Here is a 20136-nt window from a genome sequence, read left to right as displayed (position 1 = left end):
GGAATAATGGTGACATTTAAGTTGGCATGGGTTGTAACAGGCCAAGGCTTAATTTGATCAGGGAACTATTGATACTGATTTCGCTATTCTATTTCTGCATAATGATGTTAGAAAGAGGTTCTATTTTAATTATGTTGAAAGTATTAGTCTATTATTAACCTTTTCTTTCAGATATTAATTTATTTAAAATTGTTTAGGGAATAAAAATAACAACTCTTGTTATCACTAAAGGTCAAATGTTCCTTGGAATTATTATGTTATTTGTCTCCAGTGGTGGAAATACAAAACTACTAAATCCTTAGAACAGTTTAGAACACTGAGAAGGGTGAAGTAAGAGCCCTCAGTGTGGGGCCCCCTGTTGGTGCTTCAGTGAGCACTTTAGTTTCAGACACCTATCCTTTGATGCAAGACAGTTGTTTTTATTACTTATCTGGTGGTGGCAAAAACACAAACATAGGTTTTATATTAATCTTTTCTGGCCTTCATGTCAGATGTTGTAGACGATCAGCATAGGGTCATTCAGGTAGCAGCACAACAGGGTGATGAAGACTTAGGCTCCAGATAAGAATCAGACCACCTGGTTTCAAAATGCCAATTTCCCAACTGATTAGTCCTTTAACCTAGGAGCAGGTTATGTGAACTGTCTGTGCCTTATTGTGACTATTAATGGAACATAATCAACAAAACAAACAAGCAAGCAAAATATAACCAAAGACACTGAAATTGAGAACAGGCTGACAGTGACCAGAGGGGGGAGGGGAGGGAATTTCAGGGAAAAGGGTGAAGGGTTTGTAGGAACAATTATAAAGGACACATGAACAATAATGGGGGATGGGGGTGGAAATGGGAGGGAGGTGGGGAGGGCTGGGGGGTTGGGCTGCGGTGGGGGGAAAAGGCAGAAAACTGTACTTGAACAACAATAAAGAAATAATAATAAAATAAAAATAAATTTGGCTGTCACAAGACTCCTCTAACAAAACATAAAATAGCCAAAAGCATTTTTAGATATCATTAGAATATTTCTTCCCACATTTTGTATATGAAGGCACTTGAAGAAAATATAGCCCTTTGTGAGACACTAGGATAAACAGGTTAGGTTGCTGTGCTCAGGCCAGAACTAACCACAGGTATCTTCAGTGTTGCAGGGCCCACCAGGCTATCTTAAAATTAAGCCAGTTCTACAGTCATAATTGATCCAAGTCATCCAGCCAGCAAATGCACAGTCAGTATTTGCACAGACCTACATTTTTTTCTAACTTGAGGGCCAAATCCTCTATCATGTCACAACATTTAATATTTATAGAGGTGAAACTATGAAAATAATTCATACATGTATTTCAATTATTTTATAATTTTGCTGTGCAAGTGTAGACAAATTATTTAAATATGGTTCCATATCTTTCTTGAAAAGCAAAATTAACATCCCTTACTTTATATATTTATAAACAAATGGGATAGGAAATGTAAAAGAACATGAAAGACACAGGCAATGAAATATTACCAACAATGATAATCACCAGTAGATGAGTATAATGTTTTACAAATCTTATGGTATAGATTTCATAGACTGGTAGACATGGAAATGCATATGGTCTTTTATATGATTTTAATGTAGAATTTTGGTTTGGTGCCTCTAGGTACCAAAGTTGTAAAATGTCACTTTGTTTTAGTTTTTCTCCTTATAAAAATTATGAATAAGCCAAACGTCAACTACTGACCTAATCGGGATTAATATATTTCACTTTAGAGATCTGCTATTTAGTAGAACACCTGGTGACTTTCAAAGGTTACTTATCTTTATTTACTTTAATAATGAAAATGTAATATAAATTTGCCTTCTAGTATTTTTCTGTAACAGCAATATTAGAGTTATTTTAATTGTATAGAAGGTAATCTAAAAAATACAAAAATTTTTATGGTTTTTAGTTCCTATAACTACTTTTCAAGTGCTTTATTCTTCAATGCCAAAAATACTGTTTCCTATGTTATTAATAATATTAATGGCAAAAGTAGCATTTGCATAGTCTTTAAAACACTTTTGTCCCCCAAACTTAACACATTTCAAGGTATAATGCCACAAAATAACCTTAAGGATGTTTATCCTTAATAGAATTGTATCAATGGCAAATGCTGATCTAGCTTTTGTTAAGTATTTGGCATAAAAAGTATTCATTAAGTATATAATTATGAAAAAATGTTTCTAAAAATCTGACTAGGTGATTATCTGAATTTAAGTAAACATAAAGTTAATTGCTTTTCTCTACCTTGGCTGGCAAACCAATTGACTCTATACCCTAAAATTGATAACCTCAAGTCCTTAGGAGGTCTAGACTATTTTTTTTTTTATGGAAGATAGTGGAGCAATGCTAATATATTAAAAGGTGTTATTTTCCCGTATGCTTACAATGCTGTTTCAAAAAACAGAGCTGGGCTTACTTAACTTCAAATTTAATTCAGAGAATAATTAAGGCATAGGAATTAAAACTGAAGTTACCTGGGCCCCAAATAGAATTGAGGATTTAGAACAGCAGATAATTAAATATTTTTCTTAAGACCTTATATAGTATGTCTACATTCTGTGGAAAATTTACTTTAAAATGCATGCTTTCTTCCAAGTTTCTACTGTTCATTGTTATTTAGTGATGGATTAGAAGTAAACAAGTGCTTGATTTCTTCTAGTTTTATAAATCTCTGAATAAAAATGTCATCCATTCTTCACATCTTCATCAAAGCTTATTCGGGATTTGGAAGAGAAATACTGGAGACACTGTCTGTGTAAGGCCGGTGTGATTCCACCAGGCTTGAAGGCTTATTATCCCTGATGAACAATAGTCCCTCAATTTTGGTGAATTAAATTAAGTCAGTTGTATAAAAGTTTCTGGCAGGTCTTTAGTCTGATATTAGAATGTTAATATCCATTGTTCTCCTTCTCCTGATAATTAATTTGGTCCATTTGTCTATAGATCTAGATTTGTCCAAGATCTGAATTTTAAACTTTTTGGATCAAGAACCCTAATTAACATCTGCCCCTAGTACCTAGAAGAGTGTTTCCTCAGAGTAAGCTCATGGCAAATATTAATGTAATTGAAATGCACTGAGATTATTTTTCTTTATTTTTAATATACTTTATTTGAATTTATATTTGTCTTGATTAGTGTGGTCTAAAATAATAAATACCCTCAAACTTAAAGATTGTTAACAGTGTCAAAATAATTTTTAATCTCATGCTACAAATAAAATGTGCCTCTTGAAAACAGAAAGACATTATTTCCTGTAAAATATTTTCAGACAACTTTAAGAAAATTTATATAGCTGGATTTGTTGGAACAATTTTGTTATAGAATTACTCAATGATTTTTCCCCTTTAATTACATCTTTTTAAACAGAAGCACAACACGTAAAATTAATGTCATGGATTATTTTTCATATGCCAATGAAATGAGTTAAAAACCAGAATGATTCTTACCCATAGATGTTTAACTCTGACTTCTCTACTTTTCATTATTATAGTGTAAAAATATTACTAATCTTCTCTAACTACTCTTAGGCAAACTTGCTCTTCCTTCCTATCTTACCAGCAGAGCTGACAGGGATTCTTCTGTGAACGTCTTGTGAAGGGTAAGTTCTCAGGAGAAACCTGTCAGGACTAAGGGAAGCAGGGGATGAGGCAGGGAGCAACCTGGCCAGAGATGTGTGCCCGGTGTGTGTGGGGAACCTCTGCGTCATCTGCCAAGGCTCTGTAAGGGGGCCTGCCTTTATACCTCTATCACCTGTCACAAGTCCCTGGCTGAAGCCACATGAGAATAGGGGGTGGTGACCCCTGATTCCCAAAAGATTTTCCTTACAAGAGAGATCAGCTGTAAATTAGGTGCAGCCAACACGCACGGCCACTGAGCATACACATGCCAGCCCAGTAAAGGGACCGGATGAGCATCAAAAGTATCAGAGCATATAGACCATGAGGGAGGAGGTGAGCAAAGAAGTTGCTGAAGTGAAAGGCAAAGATTTGACTGGATATTGTAAGACTGGAGAATTCAGAAGCGAGCTGATGGGAGCACCGAGTGTACAGATTCATTTTCTCATTAGTCAATGTTTAAGTCATTTTCCTCATTAGACCACAGGTAAGATACTCAGATCTTTCCATCTTCTGAAGATTAGCATTTTAATATTAGCTCTTATGTGACAACTATTTCTCTGACAACAAAAATTAAAAATAAAGTCAATTTAAATATTCCCAAATGTGGTTAGGTTACACTTATGGAAGTAACACCTGGTCTTGCCAAGGGTCTTCAGGATACAGATAGATGATGGATAGATAGATAGATAGATGATAGATACATAGATGATACATAGATAGATGACAGATAGATAAAAGGCTTGGGGACCTAAAGCACTCAACTACATAACAATACTGGTGCGATTAAGTACAGTGAAGGCCATTCAGACCTGTAGATGTTCAAAAGGAGCATTTTGAAGTAAAATGCTGCAACCGGGTCAATTACTTCAAATAGAAGATGATCTATGTAAGTCAGAAGTAGGTATATGTCTTATATACCCCAAAATGTGGAATGAAAAAATAGAAGCCTCTTAAAGTTAGCTCTGCTAAACTTCATGTTTGTGAGCATAGTGGAAAATTGTTAGTCTCACATAAAACCAGAAAGAATTACTTTGTATTTAGAATGTGTGAATGTTTTAAAGTGTGAAATACATGAAGTTTAAAAAAATATATATAAAATTCAAATAAAACCTGTTACTCCAAAATATAAGTGAATAATTTAAAAATAACATTTTATTAAATATATATAAAACACACATGCCAATTTTATCGATTATTAAATACACATATAGTTTAATATTCATTACATTTAACATAATGTATAGATTGTTTTTTTACTTTGTATTAATTCCCTGGTATGCATAGAAGTTGCTAAGAAATCCTTTAAGATGACAAATGAAATAGCTACTTTTAGCTAAATAATTTAAATAGAAAAATGGCAAAAATCATGGCAAATTATTTAGAGCATGAAATTACATATAATATGCAATGTTAAAAAATGATTCTAAGATGTTATGCATGGCCTCTTGAAGTTAAAAATTTCTATAGCTTATAGACTTCAGAGAAGAAAAAAATGACATTAAAAAATAAATGACCTACTTATTTTTTCCTTCCTGGTTTCTCATAATATGTAAATGATGAAGCAACCAAGGATTTTAAACCAGATGCTATAGCAGGTATTGCAATAAGTATACATATTTTGGAGGGCGCATTTGTGTTAATATCCTTATTAATGTGAACCATGCTTCAGTCTTACTGTATTGTTGGGATGATAGTTGAGATGTAAGCCACTGTCACAAAGAGGAGACGAGGTGCCACTACTCTGGTCACTTGGTGCACCTATAGGAAACACAAACACAATAGCCTACTGGTCAGAATGCCAAGGTGTTCTAGACTAATACATTCTACATTACCATAGTTCATTATATTCAATTATATCAAGTGAATCGGGTAGTAAAATGAATTTTTATTTCACTTATAAGCCAGAGTTTTGCAAATAAGTTAACTGACTAAAGTTAATGGAACACTAAAAGAGACTTGCAAATATTGATCTTTGATTTCAGAAAAAATAAGGTTTTATAAGGAAAACAAACAGGTAATATTTTATGTTATTATCCAAAGTGGACTATTCTTATGAACCGTATTTATAATAGTTAATAGTGCAGGATTTTGTTTGTCTTTAAATTTCTACATAACTCATGTTTCAACCTACTGCCAAATCCTATCTTTAGATACCATAATTTTCCATGATGCAAAAGCAATGTTTTTCTGTGGGCTCTTGGTAAATACTATAATTAAGTAGCCTTTTTACAGTAACTACTTTTGCAAAATGCAACTAAAATCTTAAACCTACTAATATCTATTTTTAAATCATAAGTTATGTGTGTCTAAAGATTGTTGTTTTTAACTAGTCCCTCCCCCTTCTTTCCATGATTAAACCCCTCCCCTGTACCCTCAGTCACTGTCACTCCGTTCCATGTTTCCATGACTGTGGTTCTACTTTGTTCATTAGTTTATTTTGTTTATTAGATTCCTCTTATAGGTGAGGTCATATGGTATTTGTTTTTCACCAACTGGCTTATTTCACTTAACATAATTTTCTCCAGTTCCGTCCATGTTGTTGCAAAAGGTAGGAGTTCTTTCTTTCTGCTGTGTAGTATTCCATTGTGTAAATGCATCACAGTTTTTTGACCCATTCATTTCCTGATGGGCCCTTGGACTGTTTCTAGCACTTGGTTATTATAAATTGTGCTGCTATGAACATTGGGGTGCATAGGTTCTTTTGAATTGGTGTTTCAGGATTCTTAGGGTATAGCCCCGACAGTGGAATTGCTGGGTCAAAAAGCAGTTCCATTTTTAGTTTTTTTGAGGAAATTCCATATTGTTTTCCAGAGTGGCTGCACCAGTCTGTATTCCCACCAACAGAGCACTAGGGTTCTGTTTTCTCCACAACCTTGCCAGCACTTGTTTGTTGATTTGGTTATGATGGTCACGCTGACCAGTGTGAAGTGGTGTCTCATTGTACTTTTAACTGGCATGTCTCTGACAGCTAGTGATGCTGAGCATCCTTTCATATGTCTCTGGGCCTTCTGTATGTCCCCCTTGGAGAAGTGTCTGCTCAGGTCCCTTGGCCATTTTTTTAATTGGATTGTTTGTCTTCCTGGTGTGGAGTCGTGTGACTTCTTTATATATTTTGGATATCAAACCCTTGTCCAAGGTATCATTGGAAAATATATTTTCCCATACAATTGGTTCCCTTTTCTCTTTGTTGATCTTTCCTGTAGCTGTGCAGCTTTTTAAGTTGATGCAGCCCCATTTGTTTATTCTTTCTTTTATGTCCCTTGCTCTAGGGGACATATCAGTGAAAATATTGCTGTGTGGAATGTCTGAAATTTTCCTGCCTATGTTCTCTTCTGCAATTTTGAGAAAGAAGAACAAAGTGGAAAAGATCACTATACCTGATATCAAACTATATTACAAAGCTACTGTAATGAAAACAGTCTGGGACACACATAAGAAGAGACACATAGATCTATGGAACAGCATAGAGAGCCCAGAAATAAACCCATTTCTCTATGGTCAGTAATATATGACAAAGGGGGAATGAGCATAAAATGGAGTAAAAATAGCCTCTTCAACAAATGGTGTTGGGAGATCTGATAACCTGCATGCAAAAAAATTAAACTCCAAGTTATACCATACACAAAAATAAACTCAACATGGGTAAAAGACTTAATATTAGTTGTGTTGCCATAATTTGGTAACTTTCTAAATTAAGACTAGAAATATATTTCTTGATTTGTTTTATATTTTTCTACAGATATTATGTTGTTTTAGAAATGCTAAATGTTCTCCATGTTTATTATCCTAAAAGTCTCAAGTATTACTATGCTACAAAGGGAATCATACACTTTTTGCTATACTAATATAATTTCTCCACAAAGTATGAAAACAGAGATTTCATACTTTGTTTTTTCTATTTTTTCTTGTTGATCTGCATCTCTTTAACGAGACAATTTTTTAGTGCACACACTTTAAAACATATCCATTTTGAATTGAATAAAAAGAATAATAACATATCAAATTTAATGAATTGAGAACTGGACTTCAATGGACAAAAACACTGGGAAAAAAACTTACCACACTTAACAATATATTAGCAAATCAAAACCAGTAAAAATAATTAAAAATTTAAAAAAGATGTAATACTTCATGCCTATATAGTGTTGATTCTAAGAATATAAGCTTGATTTGACATTCAAAATCAGGTTTTAAATGATCACCATATCAATAGAATTGTGTGTGTGTGTGTGTATGTATATATATATATATACATAGTTTGTTATTATAGGGCTGAATATAATTTCAACTCCTTAATAGCTAAGGAGTGGTTACATTTATACAGTCCTAAAATTATTTCAGCCCTTCAAAGGCAACCACAAGGCTGGTGTGGCCCCCGATGAAAATGAGTTTTACACCCCTGATCTAGAAGAACTTGAGGGAATGCTTTTTTTTTTAAGAGACTCTAATGTGGAGCTTTAAAACTAGAGTTATCATTCTCTTTGCCTGTGGTATAAAGTGTGCTTTGCACAGGTATTGATTTTTAACAAAAAACTAATTGTGATTCTCCTTCAGTGCCGCTGCTATTCAGACTAGCTCTAAGTGTCTTGATTTTTTTAAGGAAAAGTAATTGGGCTGTGAGAGTAGAAACAGAAAGCCCCAAAAAGGAAATCTGTAGTTATTTCAACATTTACTCTAATCCCTTAGCATCAGCTCCTCTCTAAGCGGTTTATGCATCGGGATTGCAGCATACATGATTCCAGGTAACTTGTATGCAATGGATATGAGGTAACTTGAATTTCAGTTCAAGAAGCAGGAAATGTAGTTGTTATATTAGAGATGCTAGGACACTGTATCTTGCTATCACTATAACTATCTAGTGCCCTCCAAAATGACTTTGTTACAAAATTATAGATGTACCCTAAAAGAAATGAGGTAAATTGCCATAAGCATACTTTTAAAAAAGAGAGAGAGAAAGAGAAAGAAAAATCCTAAATAATCAAGGAATAGAAAGACATTTCCTCAATCTAATAAAGGGCATCTGTGCATACCCATAGCTAATAATGGTAAAAGACTGGAAACTTCCCCTGTAATATCTTGAGCAAAAGAAAGATTTCTGCCTTCAATAACTTAATCAACATTTTACTGGAGGTCCTGGCTATTGCAATAGGGAATAAAAAGAAATTGAAGCATGTAATTTGGAAAGAAATAAGCAAAACATTATTTTAAAGTGGCAGTCTTATACATACAAAAATTTAAAGGATGTACAAAAAAACCTTACCAAAATTAAAAAGAAATTGAGATATGTTGAGGAATTTATCAATATATAAAAATGTATTTCTGCATTAGCAACAGATAATTAGAAAATAAAATATTTAAAATAGCATTTATAATAATATAAAAAAATAAAATTCTTAAAATAAATTTAATGCAAGACTTGCAAGACTTCCCCACTGAAAACACTAAAATATTGCTGAAAAAATTAATATATATATAAATAGAAAGGTACATTATGTTCATAGATTGAAAGATTTAAATGTTAGGGAATTAATTATTCAAATTGCCTATAAATTCAATATACTCCCATTCAAAATCATAATAGCTTCTATTTTAATAGAATTTGACAAGCTATGTCTGAAATGTATGCAGTAATGTAAAGGATTTAGAACATTCAAGTGATCTGGATAACTTGCACTGTTGAAGAACCCACCCGAGGTGACCGTTTACGGACACTATAGGAGTACCACAGAGATAGTGTGGTTGCAGGTTCAGACCACCACAGTGAAGCAGTGCATGTGCAGTTATGTTTACACTACTGCAGTCTATTAAGTGTGTAATAGCATTGTGTCTAAAAACCACTTTGGGTAAAAGAAAATTTTAATGTTTAAAAATGCTAACCATTATCTGAGCTTTTAACAGGTTGTAATCTTTTTTGCTGGTAGAGCGTGTTGCCTCAATATTGATGGCGGGTGACTGATCAGGGTGGTGGATGTTGAAGGTTGGGACTGCTATGGCAAATTCTTGGAATATGATGACGAAGTATCTGCCTCAATTGACTTTTCCTTGAAAATTCCTTGGTAGCCTGCAGTGTTGTTTGACAGCATTTACCCACAGTAAACCTTCCTTCAAAACTGGAGTCAGTCTTCACAAACACTGCCAATGCTTTATACACTGTTATGTAGTATTCTAAGTCTTTCATTGCCATTGGAACGATATTCATAGCATCTTCTCAGGAGTAGACTCTATCTCAAGAAACCACTTTCTTTGATCATCCAAAAGAAGTACAACTTTATCCATAAAAGTTTTATCATGAGATTGTAGCAATTCAGTCACATCCTCAGGCTCCACTTCTAATTCTAGTTCTTTTGCTATTTCCACCACATCTGCAGTTACTTCCTCCTCTAAAGTCTTGAATTCTGCAAAGTTATCCATGAGGGTAGGAATCAACTTCTTCAAAATTCCTGTTGATATTGATAGTCTATTCCCATTAATCATGAATGTCCTTCAAGGCATCTAGAATGATGAATACTTTTCATAAGGTTTTCAATTTATTTTTGAAGATCCATCAGAGTAATCACTATTTCTGGAAGTGATACCTTTATGAAATGTATTTTTTTAGGTAATAAGACCTGAAAGTCAAATTTATTCCAGAAACATGAGCTACATAATGGCTGTTAACAAGCATGAAAACAACATTCATACCATTGTATATCTCCATCAGAGCTGTTCAGTAACCAGGTGCATTGTCAATGAGCAGTGATATTTTTAAAGAAATCTTAGTTTCTTTGCAGTAGGTGTCAACAGTAGGATTAAAATACTTGGTAAATGATGTTGTAAACAGATGTGCTATTATGCAGGCTTTGTTGTTCCATTAAATCTACTAATTCAGAGCAGATGTAGTATAATTTTTAAGGTCCTTAATGGTAAATGAGCTTGGGCTTCAAATATAAATACCAGCTCTACTAACTTCTAACAAGAGAGCCAGCATGTCATTTGAAGCTTTGAAACCAGACATTGACTTTTCTTCTCTACTCATGAAAGTCTTAGAAGGTATCTTCTTCCAACATAAGGTTGTTTTATCTACATTGACAGACTATTGTTTAGCATAACTACCTTCATTAATTACCTGCTAAATTTCCTTGATAATTTGCTGCTTCACCTTGCACTTTTAGTGTGTGGAGAGAACTTCTTTTCTTAAACCTCAGGAGTTAGTCTCTGCTACTTTCAAACATTTCCTTCTGCAGATTCTTCACATCTCTTAGTCATAGAGTAGAAGAAACCTAGTCTTCCTCTGGACTAGACTTTGGCTTATGGAACTGTAGTGGCTGCTTTGATCTTCTATGCAGTTCACTAAAATTTTCTTTATATAAGCAATGATGCTGTTTCACATTCTTGTCCTTTGGGTGGTCACTGGAGTAGCACTTTTAATTTCCTCCAAGAGCTTCCTTTGCATTCACAGCTTGGCTAACTGTTTGGCACAGGAGGCCTAACTTTCAAGCGACCTTGGCTTTCAACATACCTTTCTCACTAAGCTTAGTCATCTCTAGCTTTTGATTTAAAATGAGAGATATGTGACTATTCTTTTTGCTTGAACACTTACAGGCTATTTTAATTTGTTTAATTTTAGTTTTGTATCTCAGGGACTCGGGAGGCTTGAGAAGAGAGAAAGAGGTGAGGGAACAGCTAGTTGGGTAGAGCGGTAAGAACAACATCGATCAATTGTTTGCCATCTTATGTGGGCAGTTTGTGGCAACTACAAAACAACTGTAATACTAACTTCAAAGAAAACTGATCACTAATCACCATAATAAATAATTTCAAAATATTGTGAGAATTACCAAAATGTGACACAGAGTCAGGAAGTGAGCAAGTGCTGGTGGAGAAATGGGGCCGGTAGACTTGTTCCACACAGGTTTACTATAGAACTTCAGTTTGTAAAAAATACAGTGTCTGCAAAGCTCAGTAAAGCACAATAAAATATGCATGCTTATATAACGTTTCAGTAATCATCACTGTGGTTTTGTTGAAAGAACAGATGCATAAATTAATGAAATGAGAAAATGATTCCTTAATTCTTGATTCCTACTTCAGACAATTAAAAATTAATGTAAAATGAAGTACAAAAGTCAATTGCTCTAAAGCTGATAGGAAAAATATAAGAAATAACTTTTTGACCGTGGGTTAGGCAGTTATTTTTCATAGAAGATACAGAAAAGAATTAGCATATATGGCAAAAATGACCAAGATATGGTAAATTAGACATTATCAAAGTTAAAAACTGCAAACCTAAGACAACTTTATGGAAAAAATATAGTTATGCACAGATGGAGTGAAAATGTAAAAAAAGAAAAAAGAAAATGTAACACATATAGCTGACAAAGGCTTATATACAGATTACATTTTTAAACTCCTGCAGTGCAGTATAAAAAGACATGACAATAGAAAAATGGGCAAAAATATTGAGCAGACACATTACAAAATAAGATATGCAAATGGATAATAAAATATGCAAATGCCATATAACAAGGAGCTAGTCATCATTAGTCTTCTGAGAAACACAAAACTACAAAAAGAGCACTACACATTCAATATAATGGCGAAAGATCTTTGACCATCAAATATTGGAATAAATGTACCCAACCAGAACACTCATAAATTGCTGGAGTAGGAAGTGAGAGGCCTTGAGATATATGCTTATTTTAGAAATACTCTTGGTAGTTTGTTAACAAGTTACTTATACATTTATTCTGTGACTCAGCAGTTCTATTTCTAGATACTTACAATTGTGACAAAATTGTAAGACTTTCAATGCCTGCACAAGAATGTTCATAGCAGTTAAATGTACAATAACAAAATACTGGAAACAGCTCTGTTGTCTTTAAACAAAATAATGCATTATGAAGATTTAATATATTCACATAATGGAATATTACACAGAAAAATAAATGAACACACTATTGAAATATATAACAAGTGCTTGCACATAATGGAAGAAGCCAGACATAGAAGAGTAAATACAGTAATATTACATTCAATAAAGTTTTAAAAGGAACAATGAGAAAAATAGGGACAACTGTAGTTGAACAATACAAAAAAAAATTTTTTTAAAGGAATAAACATAATATATGGTGATAAGATATAAAGTCAATGATTGTTTCTGGTGATGTTATTTACTGGGAAGAGGCACACAAGAACCATTCTGTGATTCAAAGGATGTGGAGTAAGCAAATGTGTATTTGTTAGAACTGTTCCAACTATTCATTTAAGACCTTTGTAATTAATTGCATGCAAATTAGGCTTCAGTTAAAAATATATTCTTCTTTGATAGTATGCACATGATAAATTTTTAAGGAGCTCTTATGAAAATTAATACATTTGCACATATACTGGTGCTTCCTTCAATCTCACAATTTCTTCCAGGCAGCTTAAGTGCAAATGCTTGCTTAGCAAATCCAGTAGCCAAATCAGGGTCTATATGTTTCTCCAATTAAAGATATGACAATAACAGTAAATGTAATGAATTTGTTCTGCCATAAAAATAATATCTGTTCTCTTTACATAAGAATTAATAAAATAATTTGTGACAAAAATGTTTTTGTTCAGGAAGGAATCCAAATTTTAAAAAGAAATAACTAATTAATGTCAGGAAATAATATTTAAAAAGCAAATGCAATGATGTGAGCATTTTACCCATCCTTCATAAATGCTTACATGCGCAGTCTTCATTCAGTGGGAGTTTGAGGAAAGCAGGTGCTCTTTTTAAAAAAGACACTGTTAGCGTCACTTCTTCTCCAGCATTCCGAAGAACTTGAACCTAAAATGAAAAAGCATAAATCATACAATATCAGTACGTTCACAAAATTTTTATAATTGCAAAGTCTTGAAATGATTTGTTGTCTTTTCCACCTTTGATTTTTTCCTAGTGGCAAAAGAAACTTTATGAGAGACAGAGGAATAAGTTATCTAACGTTGCAGAAATGCAGCTGCCACTGCTCTTCCACTTTCCACCATTCTGCGGTGCCCGTTCACACCCAACATCATCCTCTTCTATCCACATCTGTGGAGGTTTTCTGGAGCCTATGATCTATTCTAGGCAAGTATGATGGATTATGGAGTTTACAGAAAAATCGTAGTGCTAAAATCTCTATATTTATCAATTTAATAAATATTTATTGAGCATATATTATGCAACATTTGGAGATAACAAATAAATGACCCTGCAGATGTTGTCCAGAGTGCTAATTTTGTTTAAATAAAATTGCCCGAATTTACTCCAACCTTTTGAAAAAACTAGGTACTATTTTTCCATTACACCATTGAATGTTTTCTTTTTCTTTCCCTGAAGGCTTAGAATAATAGTGAAAACTATTATTATCAATAACTCAACATTTTCCAAATCATACATTTGATAGGTCTCAATCCACCTGTTGAAAAAATGGCTATTTCTCAAAAGAAATATTCCAAAACAGGTACAAAAATACTAAAAGAAATATAAAAAGCTGATGATTTATTTAAAGCAAAAATACCTGGAAAAGATATATTTATACTTTAAAAAATCTCACATAAACTAAGAGAACAATTAAGATAATTAGAGAAGTAGCAGTTAATAGAAATGGAAACACGATTTGATACAAATCAGATAAAAAAGATGGTCAACTTCAAATTGTTAAAGAATTGGCTATCAGGACCCGGCTGGTGTGGCTCAGTAGACTGAATGCCAGCCTGCAAGCCAAAGGGTTGCTGGTTCGATTTCCAGTCAGGGCACATGCCTGGGTTGCAGGCCAGGTCCCTTGTAGGGGGTATGTGAGAGGCAACCACACATTGATGTTTCTTTTCCTCTCTTTCTTCCTCCCTTCCTTGCTCTCTAAAAATAAATAAAATATTTTCAAAAGTAATTGGCTATCAAAATAATTTACAATAACTTTTGTTTCCAAGAAGATGGCATAGATTCACCTCTCCTTGCCCCCCACCAATAAGTACAACTGTAAACAATGGGGGGGAAATGCCAGAGACACCCAAGGAAACTTTGAAAGATATAATAAAAATAGACTTCATTAGGGACCCCAGGACTAGAACAACAGGACAGAGGAAGGATATTTTAAATGCTTCTGCCCAGTAGAGGGAGCAACTACCCACTGCTAGGCAATGCATCCCTTTATGTTAGTAGCACTAGGGAAAACTCTTTCCACCTCCTCAAATAGTACCAACAGAGCATAGTAGGAGCCCTAGGGACACAAGGTAAGTCAATCAGATCAAAGTAGCAACAAAGATCCTCTAAGAATTGTACTGGCAATGAAACCACAGCCGTAGCCACAGAAGTAGGTTAGTACATGAGTGTTAAGAGTGAATCCCCATTAAAAAGGAAAAAAAAAATCTTGAACAGGAGCCAGAGCCTCTTAACATAAGCAAAATGGCCAGGATACAATAAAATAACATGGCACTCTACAAACCAGAAAATCATTTGAATGAGAAATCATTTGAAATTTGAATGAGAAAATAATACCAACTAGATGAATCACATAGTGAAATTATCTGACAAGAATTTAAAAGCTACTTTAATAAAAATATTTCAACAGAAAATACTTCTCTTTTGAAACAAATAAAAAATTACAAAAATTTAAGAAAGAAATAGAAAACTTTAAAAATAAGCAAATAAAAATTAAATAATTAAAAATACAATAATATACATTTTAATAAACCTGCTAAATTGGTTCAATAAAAAACATAGAGGATAGATCAGTAAACTTGAGAGCAGAACAATAGAAGTAGCCCAATCTAAAAAACAGAGATGTAGACACATATGCATAAAAAGCAATATATTTTATCACCTTAAAGTAGAAAAAAATGTTTTAAAATTAAATATATAATTAATGCAATATATGCAAAAAGTCCTTTGATAAAATTCATTTGATAAAAACTCATAGAAAACTGAGTATATAAATGAGTACCCATATTATAAAGAATATATATACAATTTTAACATTATCAATGATGAATTCTTAAAATATTTCTTTCTCAGATGAAAAATGAAGCAAAAATATTCACTATCTCCATTTTTTAAAAATCTTCATGTGTTACTTTGATGAGGCAAAAAGGTAATAAAATGTATATAATTATTAAAAGAAGAAATTAAACCGTTATTATTTGGAACATAGAAAATATTTAACCTATAAGCATTATTACATGATGCATTAATAGGTAAGTTAATAAGCAAGTTTAGTAAGGAATAACATAGATATAAAGTTAATATACAAAGATAGATTGGTTTTGATTTAATATCAATAAACAAATATAACATTAATTTTAAATAAATGGAAAAATATGCAATATCATGGATTGCTAGACATCATATTCTAAAAATATCAAATCTCTCCTACTTTTCTATAGTGAATCCTATTATTTTTTTATTCAGTTTTTGTCTTAATATGAACTTATGAACCTGGCTTATATTTTACACCGATATTTAATATTGATGTTATCATTATTACATACTGTATTGGGAGTTTATGACTCAGTGAAACACAGAGCAGTAGAATGCAACAAAAACTCATATTTTATAGTAAGTATACAATAGAAATTTATATACAGAGTTAAAATAAAGAAATAATAGTATGGACATCTAAGTGTAAACATGAAAATAAATTAGACATGCATAAGTTAAATGTAGTTACCTCAGAAATAGACAATGGGCATTTACTTTGAATTCAAAACTACATTTGCACTTCAACTTTGAACTTTTGTTCAAGTGTAAATGAGAAAAATAAACACTTTTTTAAAAATTACAAAATCTCAACCTGAATAACTTTTTCTACCTTCCTCCCTCCCTCCCTCCCTCCCACCCTCCCTCCCTCCCTTCCTTTCCTCCTTTCTATCTTTTTCTTCTTTCTTTCTTATTTTTGATTTAATCTTTATTATATTTTCCTATTACCATTTAGTTCCCTTATACCCCCTCTCCCCAGAAATCACCACACTATTGTCCATGTCCATGAGTCCTTTTTCTTTTTTACTCAATCCCTCCATTGTTTTCAACAAAAGATCAATTATGGATATCTTTTCTGAGTAATCACAATTTCAATCTTCAACAGACCTTTTTTCTTTTTCTTTTTTTAAAATATATTTATTGATTATGCTATTACAGTTGTCCCATTCCCCCCTCAACGCCACTCCATCCTGCCCACCCCCTCCCTCCCACATTCCCCCCCTATAGTTCATGTCCTTGGGTCATACTTATAAGTTCTTTGGCTTCTACATTTCCTACACTATTTTTACCCTCCCCCTGTCTATTTTCCACCTATCATCTATGCTACTTATTCTCTGTACCTTTACCCCCCCCTCCCCCTCCCCCTCCCCTATTGACAACCATCCATGTGATCTCCATCTCTAGGGTTCTGTTCCTGTTCTAGTTGTTTGCCTAGTTTGCTCTCGTTTTTGTTTTAGGTGTGGTCGTTAATAACTGTGAGTTTGCTGTCATTTTTACTGTTCATATTTTTGATCTTCTTTTTCTTAGGTAACTCCCTTTAACATTTCATAGAATAAGGGCTTGGTGATGAAGAACTTCTTTAACTTGACCTTATCTGAGAAGCACTTTATCTGCCCTTCCATTCTAAATGATAGCTTTGCTGGATACAGTAATCTTGGATGTAGGTCCTTGCCTTTCATGACTTGGAATACTTCTTGCCAGCCCCTTCTTGCCTGTAAGGTCTCTTTGGAGAAATCAGCTGACAGTCTTATGGGAAGACCTTTGTAGGTAACTGTGTCCTTTTCTCTTGCTGCTTCTAAGATTCTCTCCTTCTATTTAATCTTAGGTAATGTAATTCTGATGTGCCTTGGTGTGTTCCTCCTTGGGTCCAGCTTCTTTGGGACTCTCTGAGCTTCCTGGACTTCCTGGAAGTCTATTTCCTTTGCCAGACTGGGGAAGTTCTCCTTCATTATTTGTTCAAATAAGTTTTAAATTTTTTGTTCTTCCTCTTCTCCTTCTGGCACCCTATAATTCGGATGTTGGAATGTTTCAAGATGTCCTGGAGGTTCCTTAGCCTCTCCTCATTTTTCCAAATTCTTGTTTCTTCATTCTTTTCTGGTTGGATGTTTCTTTCTTCCTTCTGGTCCACACCGTTGATTTGAGTCCCAGTTTCCTTCGCATCACTATTGGTTCCCTGTACATTTTCCTTTGTTTCTCTTAGCATAGGCTTCATTTTTTCATCTGGTTTTCGAACAGATTCAACCAATTCTGTGAGCATCTTGATAACAAGTGTTTTGAACTGTGCATCCAATAGGTTGGCTATCTCTTTCTCGCTTAGTTGTATTTTTTCTGGAGCTTTGAAGTGTTCTGTCATTTGGGCCATTTTTTTTTTTTTGTCTTGGCCATCTGTTACTTAAAGGGGCGGAGCCTTAGGTGTTCACCGGGGTGGGGTAACGCTGGTTGCTGCACTGTGACACTGTATGTGGGGGAGGGGCTGAGAGGGAGCAATGGCACCCACTCCACTCTCCACTGGATTTTGGTCACTCCCTCCACTACCCACAATCAAATTGGGCCCCTCTGGTGCTGGTTCCCGAGTGGGTAGGCTTGTGCACACTCTATGCCCCTGTGGGTCTCTCCAACAAACTCTCCTGTGAGGCTGGGAGTCTCTTCTGCTGCTGCCCCAACCCCCACGGGCATTTTCAATCAGAGGTTTGAGGCTTTATTTCCCCGAGCTGGAGCCCTGGGTTGTGCGGTCTGCCTCGATCCCCGCTGTTTGTCCAGTTTATCTGTGCGCGAATGTGGCACTGTGGGGTGCTACCTGCTGCTCTGCCTGCCCCATTCTTTGTCACTCTGAGTCTGGCCCTCTCGGCCTGTCTGCGTGAATGTGGGGCCGCAGGGTCTGCTTGTGGTCAGACTGTCTGCCCTGTTTGTCCCACACTCCACTAGTCTCGGTCCCACCACAGCAACTCGAGTCCTCTCTGCCCCAGTACCCGTCTCGGCCCCTCCTACCGGTCTCGATGAATGTTTATTTTTTATGTCCTTGGTGTCAGACTTCCTTGCCGTTCGATTTTCTGTCAGTTCTGGTTGTGTGAGGAGGCGCAGTGTGTCTACCTACGCCGCCATCTTAGTTCTCCTCTTATCACTATCACTCTTATTCACATAGTACAAGAGTCCTAGCCACAGCTTTCAGATATAAAGTAAAAATAAAAGGTATCCAAATTGGAAAGGAACAAGTAAAAAAAAATGTCATTATTTGCAGATGACATGTTGCTGCATATGGGAGAATATGAAAGATTCCACTAAAAACTACTAGTTTTGATAAATGAATTCATTAAGGTAGCAGAACAAAAAATAAATTTCCAGAAATCAGTTGCATTTTTATATACCAATAATGAATGATCAGAAAGGAAACTAAGAAAACAATCCCATTAATGATTGCTTCAAAAAATAAAATAAAATACCTAGGAATTTATTTTAACCAAGGATGCAAAAGGCCTGTACTCAGAAAATTATAAGACACTATAGAAAGAAATGGAAGAAGATACAAATAGGTGAAAGCATAATGTATGTTCATGGATATGAAGAATTAACACCACTGAAATGTCCACCCTCCCCAAAGTAACCTATAGATTCAGCACAATTCTCTTCAAGATACCAATGGTGTATTTCACAAAACTATAACAAATACTCCAAAAATTTATGTGTAACCAAAAAGACTTCAAATAGTCTCAGCCTTGAGAAAATAGAGAAAAGATTAAGAAAATATGCTACCTGATATCAAACTATACTATAACACTATATTAATAAAAACAGCATGGAACTGTCATAAAAACAGGTAAATAGATCAATGGAACAGAATAGAGAGCCCAGAAATAAACCCACACCTACATGGTCAATTAGTATTTGACAAAGGAAGCAAGAGCATATAATAGGGTTAAGATAATCTAATCAAAGTGGTTTTGGAAAAATTGGACCAACACAGGCAAAAAAAAAAGAAACTATACCACCTTCTTAAACCTTACACAAGAAAAAAATGCAAAATGAATTAAAAATTTAGATGTTAAACTTGAAAACATAAAAATATCCAAGAAGAAAACATACATGATACAATCTTGGACATATCTCATAGCAATATTTTTTTCTGGTATATCTCCTTGGGCAAGGAAAACAAAAGAAGAAATATAAATAAATGTGATTACATCAAACAAAAAAGTTTTTGCATGCCAAAGGAAACCATCAACAAATTGAAAAGGCAACCTACTGAGTGGGAGGAAATATTTTCCAATGATACATCTGATAAAAGGTTAATATTCAGAAATTTATAAAGAACTTATAAAGCTCAACACAAAAAAAGTCAATTAAAAATGGGGAAAAGATACGAACAGACACATTTCAGAAGAGGACATACAGATGGCCAATAACCATAGGAAATATGCTCAACATCACTAATCATCAGAGAAATGCAAATTAAAAGCACAATTAAATACCATCTCACACCTGTCAGAATGGATCTCATCAATAAATCAACAAGTAATGGCGAGGATGTGGGGAAAAGTGAACC

The 20136-nt window shown here is 34.2% G+C and overlaps 1 protein-coding gene across 1 annotated transcript in view; it reads right to left on the bottom strand.

Moving 5' to 3' along the window:
• SNTG1 (syntrophin gamma 1) overlaps positions 1 to 20136 on the bottom strand; it is a 534413-nt gene that overhangs the window by 240684 nt on the left and 273593 nt on the right. Inside the window, exons 8-9 of the mRNA XM_024578290.3 lie at positions 13328 to 13430; positions 5313 to 5395 (exon numbers count right to left, since the gene is read on the bottom strand). Coding sequence (XP_024434058.1) covers positions 5313 to 5395; positions 13328 to 13430 — 186 coding nt within the window. The remainder of the gene's footprint in view (positions 1 to 5312; positions 5396 to 13327; positions 13431 to 20136) is intronic.

This window comes from Desmodus rotundus, chromosome 8 (genome assembly GCF_022682495.2).
Source record: "Desmodus rotundus isolate HL8 chromosome 8, HLdesRot8A.1, whole genome shotgun sequence".
NCBI lineage: Eukaryota > Metazoa > Chordata > Mammalia > Chiroptera > Phyllostomidae > Desmodus > Desmodus rotundus.
Note: the sequence above shows the minus strand (reverse complement) of the source record. Positions and strands in the feature narration are given on the sequence as shown.